The sequence below is a fragment of the Salvelinus sp. IW2-2015 genome, linkage group LG14, assembly GCF_002910315.2.
Source record: "Salvelinus sp. IW2-2015 linkage group LG14, ASM291031v2, whole genome shotgun sequence".
Lineage (NCBI taxonomy): Eukaryota > Metazoa > Chordata > Actinopteri > Salmoniformes > Salmonidae > Salvelinus > Salvelinus sp. IW2-2015.
In genome coordinates this window covers 11,319,484-11,345,591 of record NC_036854.1, presented here as the reverse complement: position 1 = coordinate 11,345,591, position 26,108 = coordinate 11,319,484, and the positions used below count along the sequence as shown (strand labels likewise).

Below are 26,108 nucleotides of genomic sequence, written 5' to 3'. Positions count from 1 at the left end.
TATCGGTGCATCCCTACTGCTTACCAATACGGGCCCCTACTACTACAACATCACAGCATTACTATTGACTGTCCTGCCACGTCCAGACCAGTGGTGGAAAAAGTACCCAATTGTCATACTTGAGTAAAAGTAAAGATACCTTAATAGAAATTGACTCAAGTAAAAAAGTAACCTAGTAAAATCCTACTTCAGTAAAAGTCTAAAAGTATCTGGTTTTAAATATACTTAAGTATCAAAAGTAAATTAAATTGCTAAAATATAATTGAGTATCAAAAATAAAAGTATACAGTACCAGTCAAAAGTTAACACACCTACTCATTCCAGGTTTTTCTTTATTTTTACTATTTTCTTTTGTAGAATAATAGCGAAGACATCAAAACTATGAAAAAACACATTTGGAATCATGTAACCAAAAAAGTCTTAAACAAATCAAAAGATTCTTCAAAGTAGCCACCCTTTGCCTTGATGACAGCTTTGCACACTCTTGGCATTCTCTCAACCAGCTTCATGAGGTAGTCACCTGGAATGCATTTCAATTAACAGGTGTGCCTTGTTTGAAAGAAATTCCCAAAATTTACTTTTTTCTTAATGCGTTTTAGGGATTCAGTTGTGTTGTAACAAGGTAAGGTTGGTATACAGAAGATAATCCTATTTAGTAAAAGACCAAGTCGCTATTATGGCAAGAACAGCTCAAATAAGCAAAGAGAAGCAACAGTCCATCATTACTTTAAGACATGAAGGTCAGTCAATCCGTAAATGTCCCAAAAACAATCAAGCGCTATGATGAAACCGGCTCTCATGAGGACCGCCACAAGAAAGGAAGACCCAGAGTTACCTCTGCTGCAGAGGATAAGTTCATTAGAGTTAAGAAGAAGAGACTTGCTTAGGCCAAGAAACATGAGCAATGGACATTAGACCGGTGGAAATCTGTCCTTTGGTCTGGTGAGTCCAAATTTGAGATTTTTGMCTCCAACCGCCTTGTCTTTGTGAGACGCAGAGTAGGTGAACGAATGATCTCTGCATGTGTGGTTCCCACCGTGAAGCATGGAGGAGGAAGTGTGATGGTGCTTTGCTGGTGACATTGTCTGTGATTTATTTAGAATTCAAGGCACACTTAACCAGCATGGCTATCACAGCATTCTGCAGCGATACGCCATCCCATCTGGTTTGCGCTTAGTGGGACTATAATTTGTTCTTCAACAGGACAATGACCCAACACACCTCCAGGCTGTGTAAGGGCTATTTGACCAAGGAGAGTGATGTAGTGCTGCATCAGATTACCTGGCCTCCACAATCACCCGACCTCAACCCAATTGATATGGTTGGGGATGAGTTGGACCGCAGAGTGAAGGAAAAGCAGCCAACAAGTGTGGGAACTCATTCAAGACTGTTGGAAAAGCATTCCATAATTCTACAACTTGATTGGTCCACATGTGGTAAATTCAATTGATTGGACATGATTTGGAAAGGCATACACCTGTCTATATAAGGTCCCACAGTTGACAGTGCATGTCAGAGAAAAAACCAAGCCATGTGGTTGAAGGAATTGTCCGTAGAGCTCTGAAACAGGATTGTGTCAAGGAACAGATTTGGGGAAGGGTACCAAAACATTTCTGCAGCATTGAAGGTCCCCAAGAACACAGTAGCCTCCATCATTCTTAAATGGAAGAAGTTTAGAACCACCAAGACTGTTCCTAGAGCTGACCGCCAGGCCAAACTGAGCAATTGTTGCTCTCGAGTGAAGCAGTGTTCTAAGACACTGCATCTCAGTGCAAGAGGCGTCACTGCAGTACCTGTTTCGAATCCAGGCTGCATCACATCCGGTCGTGAATGGGAGTCCCACAGGGCGGCGCACAATTGGCCCAGCGTCGTCCAGGTTTGGCCGTGGTAGGCCGTCATTGTAAATAAGAATTTGTTCTTAACTGACTAGCCTAGTTAAATAAAATAAAAAAGATATACAATCTGGGGAGAAGTGCCTTGGACAGGGAAGTGACCAAGAACCCAATGGTCACTCTGACAGAACTCCAGAATTCCTCTGTGGAGATGGGAGAACCTTCCAGAAGGACAACCATCTCTTCAGCACTCCACCAATCAGGCCTTTATGGTTGAGTGGCCAGACGGAAGCCACTCTTCAGTAAAAGGCAGATGACTGCCCGCTTGGAGTTTGCCAAATGGCACCTAAAGACTCTCAGACCATGAGAAACAAGATTCTCTGGTCTGATGAAACAAAGATTGAACTCTTTGGCCTGAATGTCAAGCGTCACATCTGGAGGAAACCTGGCACCATCCCTACGGTGAAGCATGGTGATGGCAGCATCATGCTGTGGGGATGTTTTTCAGCGGCAGGGACTGGGAGACTAGTCAATTATAGAGGGAAAGATTAACGGAGCAAAGCACAGAAAGATCCTTGATGAAAACCTGCTCCAGAGAGCTCAGGACCTCAGACTGGGGCAAAGGTTCACCTTCCAACAGGACAATGACCCTTTAGCACACAGGCAAGACAAAGCAGGAGTGGCTTCGAGACAAGTCTCTGGATGTCCTTCAGTGGCCCAGCCAGAGCCCGGACTTGAACCCGATCGAACATCTCTGGAGAGACCTAAAAAAAGCTGTTCAGCGACACTCCCCATCCAACCTGACATAACTTGAGAGGATCTGCAGAGAAGAATGGGAGAAACTCCCCAAATACAGGTGTGCCAAGCTTGTAGCGTCATACCCAAGAAGACTCGAGGCTGTAATCACTGCCAAAGGTGCTTCAACAAAAGTACTGAGTAAAGGGTCTGAATACTTATGTAAATGTGATTTCAGTATTTTTTATTTTTTTTTATACATTTTCCAAAATGTCSAAAAACCTGTTTATGCTTTGTCATTATGGGGTATTGTGTGTAGATTGATGAGGAAGAAAAACAATTTCATCCATTTTAGAATAAGGCTGTAACGTAACAAAATGTGGAAAAAGAAAGTGAATACTTTCAGAATGCAAGCATTCGCGCGCATAGATAGATTACTTGTTAGATATTACTGCATGGTCGGAACTAGAAGCACAAGCATTTCGCTACACTCACATTAACATCTGCTAACCATGTGTATGTGACAAATAAAATTTGATCGATAGATCTCGTGAATCGCCCATAAGTTAGGAAAAATAGAGATATGACTTTTAGGCCATATCGCCCAGCCCTAGTTTGAAAGGAACTTTTTCTGGAAGCTGTGCTGCGCCATTTCCCCCCCCCCACATCGCTAGCACCCTAGCAATTCACGTTGTAGACAATGAGCTTCAGCCCCTCGCCATTTGATTGACAGCTAGCAAGATTCACACACAGCAGTGTGATAGAGAGAGCAATGACGTGGTGCACATATCTGCGACGTAGTACACAATTTTTAGGGAACACTTTTGGCTCGTGAGCGCTAATTATATAACTACTGGCTAAAAACGATACAAAAGTACTGGAAAATAAAAACTTTATAAAATCATACTTGGCGTCACAGTATCGATATAAAAATAGGAAAAAATTATATTGCAATACACTACTGTATGATTTTTGCCCCATCCATATTTCTTTCTGGTTTTGAAGATGAAAGTACCAATACTATCCCTCCCCTAGCTCATTGTGAACATCCAGTCATGTGTTTTTGTACCCTGTAATTTTTGTCAATTTCCATTGATGCACAGCAATTGGCATGTTCTAGCACCACAAATTGGGATTGGGAGGATTATAGCAGCAGTCAGTTTAACAGTGTGTACATTGGGGTCTGTGTCCACAAGTGTGTGTGCCTATCTGTGCCTGCACGTGTGTGTTTTTTAGAGTAGCAGCTGTGTGAGTACCACTGCTAATGGGGGCTGGAGACTGTTGGCCCGCTTACACAGCTTAGGACAAATGTTGCTGTGTGTGGTCTTTCAATGGCTTGTTACAATGCCATCACACATCCCTAACGGCCTGACTGGGGTTTCATACAGCCTTAGAAGGATTGGCCACAACTCATCACAATTTTGAGCCAATCAGTTGTGTTGTGACAAGATAGTGGGGGTATACAGAAGATAGCCCTATTTGGTAAAAGACCAAGTCCATATTATGGCAATGAAGGTCAGTCAATATGTAAAATTTCAAGAACTCTGAATGTTTCTTCAAGTGCAGTCGCAAAAACCATCAAGCGCTATGATGAAACTGGCTCTCATGAGGACCGCCACAAGAAAGGAAGACCCAGAGTTACCTCTGCTGCAGAGGATAAGTTCATTAGAGTTACCAGCCTCAGAAATGTCAGCCCAAAATAAATGCTTCATAGAGTTCAAGTAACAGACACATCTCAACATCAACTGTTCAGAGGAGACTCTGTGAATCAGGCCTTCATGGTCAAATTGCTGCAAACAAACACTACTCAAGGACACCAATAAGATAAAGAGACTTGCTTGGGCCAAGAAACACGAGCAATGGACATTAGACCGGTGGAAATCTATCCTTTGGTCTGATGAGTCCAAATTTGAGATTTTTGGTTCCAACCGCCTTGTCTTTCTGAGACGCGGTATGGGTGAACGGATGATCTCCGTATTTGTATTTCCCACTGTAAAGAGGTGTTATGGTGTGGGGGTGCTTTGCTGGTGACACTGTTTAGAATTAAAGGCACACTTAACCAGCATGGCTACCACAGCATTCTGCAGCGATACACCATCCCATCTGGTTTGCGCTTAGTGGGACTATCATTTGTTTTTCCAACAGGACAATGACCCAACACACCTTCAGGCTGTGTAAGGGCTATTTGACCAAGAAGGAGAGTGATGGAGTGCTGCATCAGATTACCTGGCCTCCACAATCACCCGACCTCAACCCAATTGAGATGGTTTTGGATGAGTCAGACCACAGAGTGAAGGAAAAGCAGCCAACAAGTGCTCAGCATATGTGGGAACTCCTTCAAGACTGTTGGAAAAGCATTCCAGGTGAAGCTGGTTGAGAGAATGCCAAGAGTGTGCACATTTTGTTTTGCCAGAACCATGCACATCCACTAATAACGAAACAAACTTCTGGCATTATAGAAACATTAACACAGGTCTTATAAACAATCTTTCAAGCACAAGCCCACGTGTCAGTGAGTAGCTAGGTAACCTTTATATTTAAAGTCTAGCCAACTTGGATCTATTTGCTTGCTTGCTAACAAGGTAGAAAGAACCGTTGAACTGTTATGAAACATCCGTCTCCAACTGTTTGAACAACATAGCCTATTCACTTTGTTTAGATGTTGAAACCAAGTGGCCTACCTGGATAAGATGATGCTTATTTCTCAGAATGAGAACAGGTTGCCAATTCGTAACATAAATGCGTATTTTTATGCTCATTGCACATTTATAAAACACAGACTAGACAGCTAGCACATGGCGGTCTGTGGCTAAAATGCTGCTAGCGGTACGGCAATGCTGCATGCGACAAACTGATCATTATTTTTCAACAATCATGTTCATTGATACTCTCGTTTTAGTAGGGTCTGCTCTGTTCAAATTTTTGGGAGTTGAGACATAAAAATACTTATCATTAGAAAGGCTAAGTTCTAGTCTATTACAGTAAAATTATGTCTCTATGCGTTTGTGTCCATATTACAGATTATGTTGGACCAAACCTCAAATGCAAATAGCGAGTTTAAACTGCTCGTTGTCAGAGAGGAGTAAATTATCTTTCGTCCTTGTTGTTGTGAGTGGCAGGGGAGGGGCTTGGTGTCTGTGTGTGAGTGGGAAGGTGCACAGTACAGAAGGAGCAAAGGAGATGAGACCAAAAAGACATAGAATTCTCATAAGACACAAAAAAAATAAACCTCAAATCTTTTTTATTTTAACCCCCTTTTTCTCCCCAATTTCGTGGTATCCAATTGTTAGTAGTTACTATCTTGTCTCATCGCTACAAATCCCGTACGGGCTCGGGAGAGACGAAGGTCGAAAGCCATGCGTCCTCCGAAACACAACCCAACCTAGCCGCACTGCTTCTTTACACAGCGCGCATCCAACCCGGAAGCTGGCCGCACCAATGTGTCGGAGGAAACACTGTGCACCTGGCGACCTTGGTTAGCGCGCACTGCGCCCGGCCCGCCACAGGAGTCGCTGGTGCGCGATGAGACAAGGATATCCCTACCGGCCAAACCGGTAGGGACGACGCTAGGCCAATTGTGCGTCGCCCCACGGACCTCCTGGTCACGGCCGGCTACGACAGAGCCTGGGCGCGAACCCAGAGTCTCTGGCGGCACAGCTAGCGCTGCGATGCAGTGCCCTAGACCACTGCGCCACCCGGGAGGCAAACCTCAACTCTTGAGATACAATTCTTGGAACATCAAATTAGTTCGATATATTGCCCAGCACCATTTCAAACTTGGGATTTCGTGGATAATTGAGGTAAGACAGTAATTCTGCTCATAGACTATGGATGTACGAACTACACATTGACACGTCTAGCCCCATGCGGGAGGTTTAAAAAAAATACATAGTAATCGCCAAAGTTCCGGAACATGTCTTTAAGAGTGAGGCAGCTGCAAGACATGAACAGTGGCATCGCTCAAAAATAAGATAACTCTCAACATGGCTGAGCGGTCTTAAATAGGGTTTGCAAAATTCCAGGATTGGAGGATTCCAGATATCCTGCTTATTCCCGCCTGATTCCGTGAATCTTCCAACCGGGATTTCGGGAAATTGAAAGTTCAAGAAATTTTGCGACCATATTTTTTTAAATATCGGATTGCCTCCGATCGATACCGCTGCCTCCACGGTCCACACCGGCAACACACAATCTGAGTAAACTTAAAAAAGGAACAAAAAGGTCAATATTGGTTTTCAGACTCTTGATGAACACACAGACTGAGCTGAGCCTCTAGTGACTCAGACAGCGGGCCCTACCCAGTACCTTGGACTTGGGGATGACTTTATATTTGTATGAAGGTCAGCTTTGCTCACCGTGAAGCAGTAAAAGTGGTCACGAGGCAGGTCAGCACACAGATAAGCAGCTGCACACTAAAGATAACAAGGCCTTTCCCATCACCCTTCTGGATATGACTGGTGTTAATAATCGCTGCCATCACTCACTACACTAGATGTATGTTTCCAGTTGCTACCCAAGACGTAATCATCCAAAGGTAAAATATCAGCAGGCCAAGCCTAGCAGATATATCACACAAACTGTTGTTACACCCACTCAAAGTCAAGGCCATTATCATTTCAACACACTTTGGAATATATAAACCTCAATTTACAGTGTATAAAGAAATCTGTTTGAAATGCCAGGCATAGGATTTAGGTAGAACAATTCATATTACGACAATATATTTGTACAAATACAATGTAATGATGCCTCCAACTTCATGAGTAAGAGGACTGTCCAATAGGCCTAAGGTAAGTGGTGAAATCATTCTGTATCTCCTAGACATAGTTCAGCAGGACAGCTCAAATGCTTTCCCCTCTCGTTTGAGGCCTGAAGGAATTGAGCATGTGCAAACCCAACTGTTGATCCTCTTACATACTACACAAAAAAACAACACTGGGTTTCTCTACAGCACCAATGTGCTACAGAAATGTCCAGCTCACACGTTCCTTGTAAATGTGTTCTGCAGCTGCAGGCAGAGGAGACAGAACATCTTTAGAACCCACCAGTAGAACGCTCCTATCTCCGCGCTCAACCACACTTACCTACCTCCCTCCCGCCGCTGACAGAACAGAGAAGTAGGCTAGTTTACCACATGTCCATTTTCCATTAGCTCAACCCAACATGGCATGCTGAGATGAAATCTAAAGAAAAAAAACACACACTGCTGCACATTCTTATGGCAAAGGCCATCTATAATATGACCCATAGAGGAAAACAAAAAAACATTTGAGGATTATCCCAAATTCCCAACTCTTATATTTGAACAGTGATGTCAGCCAGGATAATGTGAAACAGTCTCCTCCAGGATTAAATGTCTACTTTTTTTATCCAGTCGGGGAAGCAAAATAGGTCCAGAAATAGGTGCCTTCTGAGTCTGACTGTGACCTAGTTTTAACGGTGATGTGGCGAGTTACAGGGACACTAGTCTGTCTGAGAGCATTGTCACCATTTTAAAGACGCCAAAGCTCGATTAAAAAAAAAGGACACGCAAGATTATTATTAATCTACTGCTATACTGGTGAACAAATAAAATAATCAAACATTTTTCAGAGTGACCTTTGGCTGAGGGTAGCATTGAGAAAGGGAAAATCCAGTGAGGATTACATGACGTTACTTGCTTATCCTGCTCTTCCCAGCTGCCACAGAGGAGTTGGTGAATTATGATCAGCACCACGGTGGATTACTAAACAATTCACAGATTCTACATTCCTATATGGAATGCAGAAGAATAGGAGGATTATGTAAATATATTTATTTAAAAACAATCTGATATGGAACACAGAGGAATAGGAGGCGGAATCTGTAAATATCAGTTTTTTTATATTTTTTTATAAAAAAGCAATACCGGGATGCATCATTCCAAAGCAGAAACACTGAAAATAATGTAGGCCTAGCTAGCCTATATCTAAAGGCAAATGCATTACTAATAGTGTCATGGCTGAAAATGACATTTTTCTTCTTAATCTGGCAGTGAACTCCCCTGGAGCAGCCTCTCATTCCATAGATACAACAGTAATGAAATCAGTGCATGACATCTCAGCCCCCCAGCCATCACAGACCGATGAGCAACACAGATGACATGGAACACATGGTGGCACCGCCATCTCAGGCTGGGAAAGTTCCATAATAGTGCTGAAGAGGATTTACAAACGTCATATTTCTGAACTGACATTTTGCTCAGCATAAATTTACAACGGCATTAGTCAAACATGACTCTCTACACTTCTCAGAGACTCTAGAGAGGCATAATTCCCATGGGAATTTACAAGTGCAGTACATTTCATAACTGTAAAGGAAGAATTTACCCTAGTTCTTTCCCCTCTTTATAACTACAGTCAGGTAAGCGTCCCTATTAAGTCTACGTACCCATTAAGCCCACTTCCATCTTTGGAATCAAAGTAAAAAAATTATAATAAGTAAACATTTCTGCTGTTTAATGTTTCAACCAATCCAGAACAGTTTTTATTCTAAGCCAATCAGATGTTTTATTATTATTGACAGTTGTTTAAGTTCCCACTTGTGGCCAATTTCAAAGCTGCAAACTTTTTGGGGTGTTGAGGCAACCCAGATACACATTTTTCAGATATTTTTAGTACTTTCCCAGATAAAAGATCATACTTCATTTTTCATAAAGATATTAATGCACATGACAGCATATTTCATGGCCATTCATTTATATTTCTTGCCAATTGAAAATATGAGTTTTTCATGTTAGCAGTTGTTCCTGCATGTCACAGTCACACAGCAGCAACATAACTTGGTGAACTACAACAAGATAGATGTCATTGTTATACATAAATGTCAAATTAACAATAATGTAATCTKTCTCATGTTAAAGGGTACAGTAGCATAAAAAAGAACTACCTCTATAAATAATGTATATTACAATAAAGAAATATTGTTCAATATGATCAATACTAACATTCCATAAATGTAGTCTATAGTGTATATTTATACCCCAAACCATTGGTTTCCAAATATTTTACGAGTAGACTGCTATTCTGTCTTTTTCACCATAAATCACTGTTGTTCCTATTAAGCCCATTATGCTCCTATTTAGCCCAGTATGCTCCTATTCTCCTATTGAGCCCAGTATGCTCCTTTTGAGCCCAGTATGCTCCTATTGAGCCCAGTATGCTCCTATTGAGCCCAGTATGCTCCTATTGAGCCCAGTATGCTCCTATTAAGCCCAGTATGCTCCTATTGAGCCCAGTATGCTCCTATTAAGCCCAGTATGCTCCTATTAAGCCCAGTATGCTCTATTAAGCCCAGTTGGCTCCTTATTTAAGCCCAGTAGCGTCCTAGTAAGCCATTTGCATTGAAACATATGGGGATGTGTTGATATCACTAATATTCAGTGAACATGAGCATAAATGTTATTTTGTTCAGATTTAAGTTGATTAAAAACACACAAACTACATTTATGTATATTCTGCATCTAGCCATGGTGCCTTTACGCAGATTAGAAACCATTTGGAACAATTAGAAACCTCTGTAGTCTCTCCAAGATGTTTGGAGTGYACAMGTAGTAGTCGATGCAGAGCGAAAAGAAGAAAACCAGGGTTGAGGGATATCGGAGATAGAAGACCAACAAGTGGTTGATTAAAATGCAAACAAATGAGGGACAAGAAGACGACTAATGGGCGACTGACTACTCATGAACTTTTYGGTGGGGGCATTGTCATATTGTTGTCTTTCATTCATAGGCGATTCAGGTTTTTGTTCCACCACCTGTACCTTTATAATTCAGAGTAGAGAGGGAGATTTGAAACTGTCTTCAGACAGGCTTTAGGAAGACAAGTGGAACTAATTAACAACAATAGCAGTACAGCAAATGTGATAATTCATTGAAAGTTGTGTGTTATGGTCTTTGTTTCATGGCTTCTTATCCACAGAGGGCCAGTGTGGGTGCAGGGTTGTGTTCTAACCAAGCAGTAACACACCTGATTCAACTAATCATGTCTTGATTGAAGTCTATGATTAGTTGAATCAAGTGTGTACTGGTTGACAAGAACAAATGCCTAAGTCCACATTGATCTCTGTGGATACGATTGGACAGCCCCCTGTTATGAGTGCTACTTTCATGATAAATAGCAATGATCAGTTTATTTTAATAACTTTAGGGGAGATTTATATCAGCTAATTTTACATAACAAATGTCAGTTTGTAAGTTTTGCACATTTGGAAAATAATTAAAATTGATAATTTAAGATGTGGGCTTATTTAGAGCACATTCTGTACCCATTAAGCCCAGTGTGGATTTCACATTGTTTATTCAAATATTTTTGTCTTATTAAATGTCTTTGTAATAAAAGGCATACCACTTCACATAAGAGAGTCATCTTTCATTTTATCTCTACTTTTCTTACAGAAATTAGGGCAGTACATGTTAGAAATGGCTAAACTTAGATTTGGGTGGACTTAACAGGTAAACTTAACCAATTCATAAAAGATTCAGCGACTGGTTGGTCGGACAGCTCTGACAGTCAAGCATAAAAATGCAATATATTCAACCCAGGACTCCCACTGTTAGAGGACCTCCGATAGAAACACATGCAGTAGACCTAAAGTAATGTACTGCTGGGCTAGATCAAACTTGCATGGAAAAGGAGCAGACATTACAGAAGCAACACCAGGCAGGACAAGAGGCCCCCTGAGATGATTCTGCATTGGCGATGAGGGTGACAACATGACAAGGTCACAAACACTGAGCCCAGCATAAGACAGACAGAGGCAGGGGGAAAGAGAGCAAAAGAGAGAGAGAGAAAGAGCGATAGAGGAAGGGAGGGAGACGGTAAAGGAGGAGAAAGAGAGCAAGTGAGAAATCCATACTCATCATTCATGCATTCAACTTTATTTTCTGTAAAAACATCATGACATTTAGATATCCTAAAATCTATTTCCTAATGAATACAGAACATTCTCCCCCAGACAGAAATAACTCAATTATTAAAAAGCAGAGTGATTCTATCATCTATAATATGAAAGGAACCAGCCTAAAGCATCCTTGGCAGTTGGCACAAAACAGATTCACAACCCAGTCACACTATCAAATCTAAGTCACACACACACCAGCTTTCCCAGAGTTGCCACATGGGTTAACCTCTTGCCCAACCTTAGAGGGTATGGCAACAGTGTTTTTGATATCGAGCGGTGGTGTCAGCTCCTTGTCATGGGCTTCACAGCTGGCTGCTTGTGTGAGGTGAGAGGGACCCCTCAGTGTGCTGTGTCCCGTCTGTGACACCACAGTGTGACTCAGTCAGGGGAGGAGAGCCAGTCAGGAGCCATCCCATCACAGGGCCAGCTCAGTAGCTCATGGTCCCCACAGGACAGGGCCTGACACACTCTTCCTCCTGTCCCCCTCCTACCTCATCCTCCCCTCCCCCTTCTGCTTTCCCCATCCTGCTCCTCCTCCCTCTTTATCCCCCTCCTCCTCCTCCGTTACACCTTCCTCATGGAAGACTGCTTWATTTTATCAATAAGTGTCACATTGCATGCATAAGTGTCAGACAGTGGTATGCAAGTGCTTTGAAATGTGTATGTCCCACGTACGTGAGACCTTAGAAGGCTTAGCTTACATGTCTATCATGTGTTCGTTTTTTAAAATTCATGCAACATTTGTTATGTCTAAATGTCAGACATGACAGGAATCTTCAATGAATCTTCAGTGTATATCCTGCCATATGTATTACTTACAAGTACCAGGTAGAGCAGAAGCATCTTGTTAAACTAAATTACATATGGGAGCAGAGATCAGAGGGCTGGGGAGAGACCCCCGGCCTGCCTGCTCCCAATGCCTACTACGCACATCTAGTGGATGCTCCCAATGCCAACTACGCACATCTAGTGGATGCTCCCAATGCCAACTACGCACATCTAGTGGATGCTCCCAATGCCAACTACGCACATCTAGTGGATGCTCCCAATGCCAACTACGCACATCTAGTGGATGAGTCCAGGTGAGCTTGCCCAGCTCGCCTGGCACTGCTGCCCAGCCATAGCTTCATCATGAGCCCAGTGGCAGCTGACAGAGAAGAATATAGATGGACTAGTGAACTCACACCAGTGTTTATGTGCACTACAACCCAAATTCTATCTTTATCATAATATCACTGAGAGGCACTATCATTTTCATTGTGTGTGTGTGTGTGTGTGTGTGTGTGTGTGTGTGTGTGTGTGTTTATGGATTGTTTTAAAAAGAGAAATTGGCCATGGAGCCAAGTATTGGGTGGGATCTATTTCTGTCATGTATAACCAACACATACTCCTTTCACATCCTCCTGAATCAACACCCTTCTTCCACTCTGTCGCCTGCTTGCTGACAGTTTCCTGATCCAGTTGGAGTCCTTCCAGACCAACCCTGAGCGCCTGGCTAATTAACATCACATTTCTATTGGAACCATGTTGCCCTCAACCTGATGCCTTAGACCTGTACCAAAAGCTCTGTGGACCAACTCATTTAAGAGGATGAAAAAGATCTTGGCTAAAGCCCTACCACTTTCTTCTCATGTTTCGTGGTCAACCATATATACAGTGGGGTTGGGAATTATTGGATCCCTTGATAAAGATCAGCAAAAAATACTTTCTAAAATAAGGAAGCAAAACAGCCCCATAATATCAATGATCCACCACCACCAAGTCCATTCCCAGTACCACCAATTTCACAGGCTGTTTGACAGTAATCTGAAGCAAGATGTCCGTTTGTTCAGTATGCGAGGGAAGCTTTCAGACAGACAAACACCACACACGTCGTCACGACAAACCAAGCCAGAGGAGAGCACTGTGGAGACGGTCAGTGCACATGAATTAGGCTGCCCCGTTCCCTGTTCCCACAACTCTTTATCCCCCTCTTCTCACCACTTCAGCTCTCAGTGTGTGGGCTAATCATTTCCCAGCATACGGATGAGCTCACGCGGACAACCCATCTCCCTCACTGTGGGTGCATTAGACTTTTGCCAAGCTTGTRTGTCAGACCTTCATCACTAAGCTACAGCAGACAGAGCTATCTCCGCTCTCCCAATGATTCATACAATTAAATTAGCAGACCTGCTTGCATGGAATGAGCCTTTTATGTTATGGCTGCAGTGTTCATCACGACCACAAGGTGTCTACTGGGCAGCACAGAACCAGATAATACAGGCACATGCTGGTTACAGTGCATTTTGTAAATCTATTCTGGATTACTGGCTTTAGTAGAAACATAATCAAAAATTCCAGAAATTGATGGAGGCCAAAAGTAAACATATTCATGGACTTTCAAACAATTAGGCTAATTAGAAAAAGGTCTGTTCTGCTGTTTACTCAGTTAAGAGGCTGTGAGAATAGAACAACATGAAAGTGAACGGTTGCCAAGGACACATCCTGAAGTGATTTATTCATCCAGAAAATAAAACAAGCTGGGAATCAGAACAAACAAAACAGGCACTAAAAGCCATTCAGAGAGGAAGAAAGAGATGACAGCAATTAGGAGCGTCTATTGATGGTCAGAACAAACCTCTGGGGAATATCAAGGCACATCTGAACAACAAGAATCTTAAACCTCCTAGTGTTAGTCCCTGGGTAAAGAGTGGACCAGATAACTTGGAGGAAATGCATTGCCTTCACCGACAATTACCTTATAAATAAGATTTAACTCCCTCTGCTGGTAAAATATGAACACAGCAATGCACTAATTCCATTCAGTAATATCCAAGGCGTTTGCAAATAAAATCTAAGCTAATAAACAATTATATCCCTTGCTACATTACATTAACTGGTTATGGGAGTTTGAGAGAATTAGGTTAATTAATCGCAGTAAGAAAACTCCCACTTTACAATAACTATTATATTATCTTGTTAACAGCGGTGTAAAGTACTTCAGTAAAAATACTTTAAAGTACTATTTAAGTAGTATCTGTACTTTACTATTTATATTTTTGCCAACTTTTACTTCACTACATTCCTAAATAAAACCATGTACTATTTACACCATACATTATCACTGACGCCCAAAAGTACTCGTTACATTTTGACAGGAAAATGGTCCAATTCACACACACCAAGAGAACATCCCTGGTCATCCCTACTGCCTCTGATCTGGCAGGCTCATTAAACACAAATGCTTTGTTTGTAAATTAGACACCCAAGCCAAGTGTTTTATTGTCAACCTAGCCCCAGTGAGTCCAGAACAGCAGAGAGAGAAACAGCAACAAAGTGGAAAGCAACAGACCAAATTGGAACCCTCCAGTCAATGTGGACCATCTGACAGAGGAAGAGCGAGAGAGATGTTGTATAAAGCCTTAGCATATGATGTTGACATCAGTTGTATCCCATCTCTGGACATGCACATCACCCTGAAAGACCCTACAAGCTGAGGTAAAATAGTATCTCCAGGACCTGCTAAACAAAGGTTAGGTAACCCAGTCAAGSTTACCATACTCCTCCCCAGTGGTGTGTGTGAGGAAGAAGGATGGAAGCCTGAGGTTCTGCTATGACTACAGGGAGCTCAACAACAAATCTGTTCCTGATCAACACCCAATCACCAGAATCCAAGACATGCTCYACTCACTGAGTGGCAGCTCATGGTTCTCCGTCCTCGACCAGGGAAAGGCCTACCATCAAGGGTTCCTAGATCCTGAAAGCCATCCACTGACAGTTTTCATCACCCCTTGGGGTCTTCTTCAGTGGGTCAGGATACCTTTTGKCCTCAGCTCAGCTCCTGCAGAGTTACAGAGAAGCATGGAAGAATGTCTATCCGGCCTCAGACACACCATCTGCCAGCCCTACTTGGATGACAACCTGGTCCACCTGTTAAGTTCTCCACGGAAGAGTAAAATCTTCAGGAATAACGTCAGGTTCTTGGGGAAGATGGTGAGTGGAGATGGATACACTATGGACCCCAAAGACAACTCCCCAGTAAAACACTACAAGAGAGGAAATCAGACAGTGGGASAATTGAGAAAAATACTGGACTTCCTCTGCTACTACAGGCCATACATCCCAGACTTCTCCAAAGTAGCCAAGCCACTGTATGCCCTACTAGCCACCCCAGACACTCCACAGAAACCCATTCTAGCCTCAGGAAAAGGAGAAAGAGCACAAAGAACAACATCCAAAAGCCTTCACATACTCCCATCAACTGGAACTCTGACCATCAGGAAATCCTAAACAAGCTGATAGGTGGTGCGGAGGGGCAATCTATCCTAGGTTATCCAGACATGACACAACCCTTCATACAGCTGCTTCACAAGATGGACTGGGAGCTGTCCTCTATCAGCGACAAGGGGAAAGGATGMATGTCGTACGGCTCACGGACATTGACACCACCAGATAAGTTCTTAGCTCTTTCAGGGACTACTTCTACCATGCCCCTTCCTTCGTAGTCTACACAGACAACAACCCACTTATGTTCTCACCACAGCCAAGCTGAACGCAGCTGGGTTGCAGAAAATAATTTGAGAACCAGCTGCTCACAAGGTTAAATGAACTGAGTGGAGTACGTGGATCCCACACCACCCCGTATCACCCTGAAGGGAACGGTCAGGTCGAGAGGTTCAACAAGACGCTGCTCAGAATGTTGAGAACCCTGACTGAAAAGACAAATACGGACTGGAAAACCTCACTTCACAAGGTAGTGCATGTCTACAATTGCACATGCTCAGASGTTCTATCTTCTGTTTGGAAGGTCCCCAAGGCTCTGCATCGACCTGCGATTCGACCTCGAAGTCAATGGCGGAAAAGGAGTCTACCAGGACTACATCACAAACTAGCAGGAGAGAATGAAAGAGGCATACAACATCGCTGAAAAAGAAGCCACGAAAGGGTCTGAGAAAAAAGTTATTACGACAGGAAGGTCCATGGCCTGTGACCGCCTTCCTTTGGAGAAAACCGAGGAGACCACATGCCCAGGTACAAACACATCAAAGACAAGACCCAAAACCCCCTCCCATAGACCCAAACAAACAGGCAAAGCAGAACTCTGACAGTGACTCCGATGACTATGAACTGAGATATGCCCTGCCCAGTCGCCACAGATCCAACTCTGGAGTGGAGAACACCGCTATGGATCCAGAAGCTGAAAGTCGCTGGTTCCCCTGCCCACTTGCCCCCTACACACCAAATGTCCCCTTGCACAACACATTCCCCCTACAATGCACCACATTCTCCCCGACACATGGAGAGGTCTGTGTGAAGGAATCTGGTGAGGAGTGTGGGGCCAGAGGGTAAGGACACAGTGGGTGAGCAGGTGCCGAGTCTTAGTAGCCCTGAAGACTTACCATCTTCATCCCACGAAGAGACTGACATCAGCCTAGAATACTGACATACGGTGCTTTAGGTGAACCGTCAGTGATTGACAGAGACATTAATATGGTGGACGTTCAGATTATGCCCCAGCGTTCATTCTCTAAAGCACTCCCAACACTCTGGAGACCCTGGTAATATGGTTATTGTATGTGTTTGATATGAACTTTGAACTCTGACAAGAACTGCCAGTATACTCTTAAGCTTCACTGAAGAGGAACATGAGAGTCTGACGTGTGTAGCCTATGTAAACAGAATGTGATTTTGTTGGCCGAAAATATATCGGTTTAGTAAGGGAGATGAGGTATGGTTACCTTAAACTTCTAAATTTGTATTTATTATGGATCCCCATGAGCTCTTCCTGGGGTCCAGCAAAATTAAGGCAGTATATATATATATATATATATATTTTTTTTTAAACATCACATTCACAAATCTCACAACACACGGTGTGCCCTCAGGCCCCTACTCCACCACTACAGTACAAAATCCATGTTATCGTGTGTGTGTGTCTGTATGCATATGTTAAAAAAAATCTAATTTTACTGCTTGCATCAGTTACTTGATGTGGAATAGAGTTCCATGTAGTCATGGCTCTATGTAGTACTGTGCACCTCCCATAGTCTGTTCTGGACTTGAGGAATGTGAAGAGACCTCGTGGCATGTTTTGTGGGGTATGCATGGTTGTCCGAGCTATGCGCCAGTAGTTCAAACAGACAGCTCGGTGCATTCCACATGTCAATACCTCTCATAAATACAAGTAGTGATGAAGTCAATCTCTTCTACACTTTGAGCCAGGAGAGATTGGCATTCATATTATTAATATTAGCTATCTGTGTACATCCAAGGGCCAGCCGTGCTGCCCTGTTCTGAGCCAATTGCAATTTTCCGAAGTCCCTTTTTCTGGCACCTGACCACACAACTGAATAGTAGTCCAGGTACGACAAAACTAGGGCCCGTAGAACCTGCCTTGTTAATAGTGCTGTTAAGAAGGTAGAGCAGTGCTTTATTATAGACAGACTTCTCCCAATCTTAGCTACTGTTGTATCAATATGTTTTGACCATGACAGTTTACAATCCAGGGTCACTCCAAGCAGTTTAGTCACCTCAACTTGCTCAATTTCCACATTATTTATTGCAAGATTTAGTTGAGGTTTAGGGTTTAGTGAATGATTTGAACCAAATACAATGCTTTTAGTTTTAGAAAGATTTAGAACTAACTTATTCCTTGCAACCCACTCTGAAACTAACTGCAGCTCTTTGTTAGGTGTTTCAGTAATTTCAMTAGCTGACATGTATAGTGTTGAGTCATCCACATACATAGCCACACTGGCTTTACTTAAAGTGGCATGGCATGTCATCAGTAAATACTTTTTTTTAAGTAAGGGGCATAGACAGCTGCCCTGGGGAATTCTTGATTCTCCCTGGCTTTTGTTGTTTTTCCAGCAGCAGACTATGATCAAAAGCCYCACTGAAGTCTAACAAAACATTTCTCACAAACTTGAAAAAAAGTGCTGTGCTTGTTAAATGTCCTTCRCTATAAGCATGCTGAAAAGTTTGTTGTCAATTTGTTTACTGTAAAATAGCATTGTATCTGGTCAAACACCATTTTTTCCACAAGGTTACTAAGGTTGGCTTACAGGCTGATTGGTAGGCTAATTTGAGCCAGTAAAAGGAGATTTACTATTCTTAGGTAGAGGAATTACTTTTGCTTCCTTTCAAGAGCTTGGGGCTACACACTTTCTAGTAGGCTTAATTTGAAAATATGTCAAATAGGAGTGGCAATATCATCCGCTATTATCCTCAGTAATTTTCCATCCAAGTTGTCAGACCCCGYTGGCTTGTCATTGTTGATAGACAACAATCATTTTTTCACCTCTTCCCTACTCACTTTACGAAATTCAAAATGACAATGCTTGTCTTTTATAATTTGGTTAGATATACTGGGATGTGTAATGTCAGCATTTTGTTGCTGGCATGTCATGCCTAAGTTTGCCACTGAAAAAATCCAAGTAGTTGGCAATATCAGTTGGTTTTGTGATGAATGACCCATCTGACTCAATGAATGACGGAGCCGAGTTTGCATTTTCCCCCAAAATATCATTGAAGCTTTTTACTATCATTCTTTATGTCATTTAACTTTGTTTCATAGTGTAGTTTCTTCTTTTTATTCAGTTTAGTCACATGATTTCTCAATTTGTAATACATTTTTCAATCGGTTGTGCAGCTGGACTTATTTGCCATTCATTTGACCTCATCCCTCTCAACCATACAATTGTTAAATTCCTCATCAATCCAAGGGGATTTAACCATTTTGAAGTCATTTTCTTAATGGGTGCATGCTTATTAGTAACTGGAATAAGTAATTTCATAAATTAGTCAAGTGCAGCGTCTGTTTGCTCCTCATTACACACCACAGAGCAACATATATTCTTTACATCAACAGCATAGTATGACCTCTTATACACTATATTAGTCCAAGCCTTTGGAACTTTGGTTTTCCTAGATATGGCTACTATATTGTGATCACTACATCCGATGGATCTGGATACTYCTCTCAAACACATTTTGAAAAGCAGTATCAGAATTAMTAAAGATGTGATCAATACATGTTGATGATTTCATTCCTGTGCTGTTTGTAACTACCCTGGTAGGTTGACTGATAACCTGAACCAGGTTGCAGGCACTGGTTACAATTTGAAGCTTTTTCTTGAATGGGCAGCTAAATGGAAATATGCATTAAGTCTTTTGGATAATGTGCCAAATATGTGGGTCCATTCCCTTTCAAGTGTTTAATGATATTCCAGGAGATACAGACTTACGTTTTAGTGTTGAACATCTGGAGACATTTTACATTTTTAAGTAGGGGAGGGTGAAATATGACTATTTATCCATTTTGGCATGTATTGAGCAATTATTGTGCAGTACCAGTATGGCCACTCTTGTTTTAATGTTGTGGTTGCTTCTTCTATGGTGGGCTCGCGCTGTGGCAGTTGAGWGTAGTTTGCCAAGTGAGTCAATAGCAAGACAGAGGCACCAACATAAAATACATACATTTCCTTTATTTTGAAGGTAAGCGAGTGGCAAAGCCACTATTTAAAAGAGTAATGTTTCCATAGTATGTTTGTTATATTGTTATGGAGCATTTATGTTTTAATGAACTTGTGAAAGTCTGCTAGATAATTTAGCCGTAGCAACACTAGCTTACCTAGCCAGCTAGCAATCTAGCAAAACAAATGTAACTAGAGAATGCATTTGATTTATTATATTGTCATGTTGATGACTGTATAATTATATATACTGAACAAAATTATAAACACAACGTGTAAAGTYTTGGTCCCATGTTTTATGAGCTGAAATAAATGATCCCAGAAATGTTACATATACACAAAAAGCTTTTCTCTCAAATGTTTTGCACAAATGTGTTTACCCAGTAATTGATGCATTTTTCCTTTGCCAAGATAATCCATCCATCTGACAGGAGTGGCATAACAAGAAGCTGATTAAACAGCATTATCATTACACAGGTGCACTTTGTGCTGGGGACAATATAAGGCTACTCTAAAATGTGTAGTTTTGTCACACAACAGAATGCCACAGATGTCACAAGTTGAGGGAGCGTGCAATTGGCATGCTGACTGCAGGAATATGCACGGCCCCATGTCACAAGGATCTGTACACAATTCCTGGAAGCTGAAAATGTCCCAGTTCTTCCATGGCCTGCATACTCTCTAGACATGTCACCCATTAAGCATGTTTGGGATGCTGTTGACTGACGTGTATGACAGCGTGTTCCAGTTCCCGCCAATATCCAGCGACTTCGCACAGCCATTGAAGAGGAGTGGGACAACTTTCCACAGGCCACAATCAACAGCCTGATCAACTCTATGTGAAGGAGATGTGTTGCGCTGCATGAGGCAAATGGTGTTCACACCAGATACTGACAGGTMTTTTTGATCCACGCCCCTACTTTTTTTTTTAAAGGTATCTGTGACCAACAGATGCATATCTGTATTTCCAGTCATGTGAAATACATAGATAAGGGCCTATTGAATTTATTTAAATTGTTGGATTTCCTTATATGAACTGTAACTCTGTAAAATCTTTGAAATTGTTGTATGTGGGGTTTGTATTTTTGTTCAGTGTATATTCTGAATTGATATTTGTATTGTTAATACTTCTAACTATGAAATCGCAGTTGAGAGACYTTTGCCAAGTGAGTCAACAACAAGATGGAGGAACCGACATAAATATATTTCTTATCTTTATTTTGAAGGTCTTGGCTCCCTTTCTTCAACTCCACCACACTATATGTGTAACAATGTCAATAATGCTGAGAGCAGACGAGAATTTCAGTCATAAGATTTTTTTTTAAGCCTCACGGTGTCTACTCACCGAATGTAACGGAGGCCTCTTGGTGGTAGTATCCATCTGGGGTCTTTTTCTTCAACATTGAGCAGAGGTCCAGCCTGATCACTCTCTCGTCTCCAAAATTATGCTGAGCGTAGTCAGAGTACAGCTCAGGGTCCAGCTTCTTCACACCCTGGGAGACAACACAGACATACACACAGAGACATGGGGATGTGCTCGCTGTCATGTCTGACCAGATATGGATGTTCTTGAACACACCCATCCACCCTGACCCCACKCAGGAACACACGCACAGGAGGAACACGCAGGAAATGTGTCATCCCCCACCAACAAACAGATTAAGCCGGCAGCTCCCATTTTCCCCTCCAACTCACAGGTCAAATCCTCCTCCCTCCTGCCAGACCAGACCATCTACTAATATCCATCTACTGCCATAACCATCAGTCACTTGGCCACAATGGCAACCATAACCCTCTGTCACTACTTGGCCACGATGGTAACCATCGGTCACTTACTTGGCCACGATGGTAAGCATAACCATCGGTCACTTACTTGGCCACGATGGTAAGCATAACCATCGGTCACTTACTTGGCCACGATGGTAAGCATAACCACATCGGTCACTTACTTGGCCACGATGTAAGCATAACCATCGGTCACTTACTTGGCCACGATGGTAAGCATAACCATCGGTCACTTACTTGGCCACGATGGTAAGCATAACCATCGTCACTTGGCCACGATGGTAAGCATAACCATCGGTCACTTACTTGGCCACGATGGTAAGCATAACCATCGGTCACTTCCTTGGCCACGATGGTAAGCATAACCATCGGTCACTTACTTGGCCACGATGGTAAGCATAACCATCGGTCACTTACTTGGCCACGATGGTAAGCATAACCATCGGTCACTTACTTGGCCACGATGGTAAGCATCAACATCGGTCACTTACTTGGCCACGATGGTAAGCATAACCTCGGTCACTTGGCCACGATGGTACGCTAACCATGCGTCACTTGGCCGCACGATGGTAAGCATACCATCGGTCACTTGGCCACGATGGTAAGCATAACCATCGGTCACTTTCGTTGGCCACGATGGTAAGCATAACATCGGTCACGTTACTTGGCCACGGATGGTAAGCATAACCATCGGTCACGTTACTTGGCTCACGCGATGGTAAGCATAACCATCAGTCACTTGGCCACGATGGTAAGCATAACCATCAGTCACTTGGCCACGATGGTAAGCATAACCATCAGTCACTTGGCCACGATGGTAACATGTCAAAGGTTTACATATGAATCTTAATGTTAATATATTATAACAAATGAAAATGACATATATATGGATGTTGCCCAAAAAATWATTGGTAAATGTTGAATAAATATGGAAATGACTAAAAGTAACTCCACTACATGTAACTGTTATTCGCTGTTACAAATATACATCCTCTCAAAATGAACATCATTGCTGACAATTTTTTAACGGGCCTGCTTCCTTCCACGTGACAGTGACGTAGACTAAAGATATTGTACGCCATTTATAAYCTCAACAGTATCACAGGAATAACTTTTCCTCATTTTGTATCACTGTATTATAATAGGGTATGATAATTCATACGCTCCGCAACTACTGATTTTCATTCCCAAGTCTAGAATGATCATGCAGAGACTCATTTCATGATAATACACATTATTATAATCAATGACATTAAGACTCCAGACAGCCAGATTTAAGTCAATCAAGATTATACGAGCCAGAATACAAATGTACACCCCGCTGTGAATGACTCAGCGTTACTACCCTCCACACATTTCATAGTCTTACCTACGCACCCACATAACGTATCCCTCAAAGGTAGAAAGGAGAGTGAAGCTGCCCTAGACCTCCACACAGCAGTGTTGTTTGTCTGTCTGAGTCGGTGTTATTCTCAATGCATGCCATTCCAGCCAGAGTGATGAGGAGTGATGAGGCTCACCTGACTGCGTAGCTTAGGAGCTTTGGACAGTTTCATGAAGGTAAGGTGGGGCTTGAACGCTTTGCCGTCGCCGGACGAGAGGCCTTTCTCCTCAAATGTTTTCCTCACAATCCCTGGAGCGAATGACCACAGAGACAGAGAGAGAGGTTGACGGGAAAAACAACAGCAGATCCATTTGCAATGCAGGACAGCGAGGGAGAGAGCAACTTTAGCCCAGGATGGTGTAAGATAAAGAGATAATCAATAGGAGGAGAGAAGAGGAGAGGGCGGGTGTATAGTGGTTAGTGGAAGTACAGGAATGGGCAGGACAGCTGCTGATAACATAATCCGCTAGTGTCTGTATTTAGGAAAGCTTGCTCCATCTAAAAAAAAAACACAGTTTCATTGGAAACAGTAAGTAATATCTAAAAAGAAAAAAATAATACCAATATATCCGATTTTGCTAAAGAGAGAGAAAAAGCTAAACATTAAATATTATTTTATTAAAAATGGGTAAACAAAACTGTGCTGAGGGCTGACCCTTGGAAATCCTCATACATAACAGATTTATCCTGAATTGGCATCCCAGCTCACATCTATATACGACTAACATATAGCTAGCAAGGCATGGTGAATGACGTCAAAGAATACGCACACGGGAGAGAAGCAGTGGGAGGAGGAGGATGGGGAAAAAAGGCAGAGTGGGTGGGGCAGCAGTAGTCGACTAGTAGTAGCACCCACCTGTGATCTGGGCCAGTGTGTCGAGGTGTTCTCCCTGAGCCAGCTCTACGAACGCCACCTCATTCCTGAAGTGTCCGATGCCGTGAAAGGGCAGGATGAGCTCCCGCCCCCGCAGCAGGTCCCGCAGCGCTGCCTTCATTTGGGCCACTGCACACGCCGCCCTGTAGTCAGCACAGCACAACAGCCAGATCAATCCCATGGCATTAATCCCCTCTACATCCTCTCTCCATCCTCTTGCTCTTCCCACCACACCATGCTCACACACTAGCCATTCAGGCTAATACATCATTCATCCCTGCAGTTTTTAGTGATGCAAAGATAAATTGCCTGGGATGTGTACACAGTCAGATCTATAGCCATTTGTTTATCAGAGGGAGATACTAGGCCTATATATATATTCAGTGGTTATAGAGGTTAAAAAAGAGGACATTGTTAACTGCATTGTGTTTTACTGTATGTTTTCAGATTTGTATTATTATTTTAACCTATTGACAAATTATAGATTAATCAATATTGTCGCTACAACATTTTTATTTATTACGGATCTCCATTAGCTCTTCCTGCGGTCAAAACAAATGAAGGCAAAATGGTGAAACACATTACACCACTACATATCTACAATACAACATGTATAATACCACCATACATACGTGTGTGTAGAGTGTGTGTGTGTCTCCTCACAGTTCGCATTGTTCCAAAAGGTGTCGTTTTATCAGTTTTGTTAATAAAATGCGTAGGACATAGAAAGACAGAGTTATTCTACTACAATCCCGATCAAACACGGTGGCTATCTGGTTGAAATAGTTGAGATCAGCTGCAGACACTCACAAGTTTACTTCCTCTTGACTGGCCAAGTGGGTCACCAGCAGCGTGATGTGAAGACTGCCCACAGGCACCAGAGCCCGTGTGAGTCTGGAGTCTCTCTGCATCACCAGGGCTTGCACCACCCCCACACCTTCACTGATCTGCACAAGTAGAACATGCCATTCACCCTCCTGCCATCCAGCATTTATATATAATAACCAGAGACCCCCCCCCCCCCACATACCAATCAAATGTATTTATAAGCCATTCTTACATCAGCTGATGTCACAAAGTGGCTGTACAAAAACGCCAGCCTAAAACCCCAAACAGCAAGCAATGCAGGTGTAGAAGGACAGTGGCTAGGTAAAACTCCCTAGAAAGGCCAGAACCTAGGAAGACACTAGAGAGGAACAGGCTATGAGGGGTGTTTAGTCCTCTTCTGGCTGTACCACCCTTCCCCGTGGGCTTGAAAGCAAAGAAGTACCAAAAGTCTTAATAAAATATATATAATTGGTTTGTATGTGTGGGGCTTTAGCTGAGATTGTTCTTTACTTCCAGGGCTCAATTGTTCCTTGCCTAGCACCATTCATCTCACTGTCGATAATTCTAATGTTTATAACTTCTAAATGGTTAAAAAGTGGGGTGGTTGCCATCTTAGAGGCAACATTTGTCTGCGCAGCAGTACTGTCTGCCAGCAGTAATCTTGTCTGATTGATGGAGAGATTCAAGGGCTATCATCGTTAAGTAACATAATAGATCAAAGCATTGAATATTTAAATTCATGCTCTTCGAAATGATTTTAGTTGAGGTCTGAGCACTCTGGAGCAGGTTTTCATAAGGATTCTGGTTTCTGCTCCGTTCATCTTTTCCTCGATCCTGACTAGTCTCCCAGGTCCCTACCGCTGAAAAAACATCCCACAGCATGATGCTCCCACCACCATGCTTCACTGTAGGGATGGTGCCAGGTTTCCTCCAACATGAATGCTTGGCATTCAGGCCAAAGTGTTTCAATCTTGGTTTCATCAGACCAGAGAATCTTGTTCTCCCATGGTCTGGAGATCTTTAGGCCCTTTTGTGCAAACTCAAGCGGTCAAACTCATCTGCCACTCTACCATAAAGGCCTGATTGGTGGAGTGCTGCAGAGATGGTTGTCATTCTGGAAGGTTCTCCCATCTCCACAGAGGAACTCTTGAGCTCTGTCAGAGTGACCATCGGGTTCTTGGTCACCTCCCTGACCAAGGCCCTTCTCCCCCGATTGCGCAGTTTGGCCGGGCGGCCAGCTCCAGGAAGAGTCTTGGTGGTTTCAAACTTCTACCTTTTAAGAATGATGGAGGCCACTG

At 42.7% G+C, this 26,108-nt stretch overlaps 1 protein-coding gene across 6 annotated transcripts in view; it reads right to left on the bottom strand.

Annotated features, from left to right (window-relative positions):
• LOC111973093 (A-kinase anchor protein 7) overlaps positions 1 to 26,108 on the bottom strand; it is a 52,465-nt gene that overhangs the window by 22,300 nt on the left and 4,057 nt on the right. For all 6 annotated transcript variants that reach the window (XM_070446505.1, XM_024000305.2, XM_024000308.2 and 3 more), the window contains 4 exons: positions 24,793 to 24,929; positions 23,965 to 24,125; positions 23,245 to 23,357; positions 21,285 to 21,432 (listed from right to left, as the gene is read on the bottom strand). In XM_070446505.1, coding sequence (XP_070302606.1) covers positions 21,285 to 21,432; positions 23,245 to 23,357; positions 23,965 to 24,125; positions 24,793 to 24,929 — 559 coding nt within the window. The remainder of the gene's footprint in view (positions 1 to 21,284; positions 21,433 to 23,244; positions 23,358 to 23,964; positions 24,126 to 24,792; positions 24,930 to 26,108) is intronic.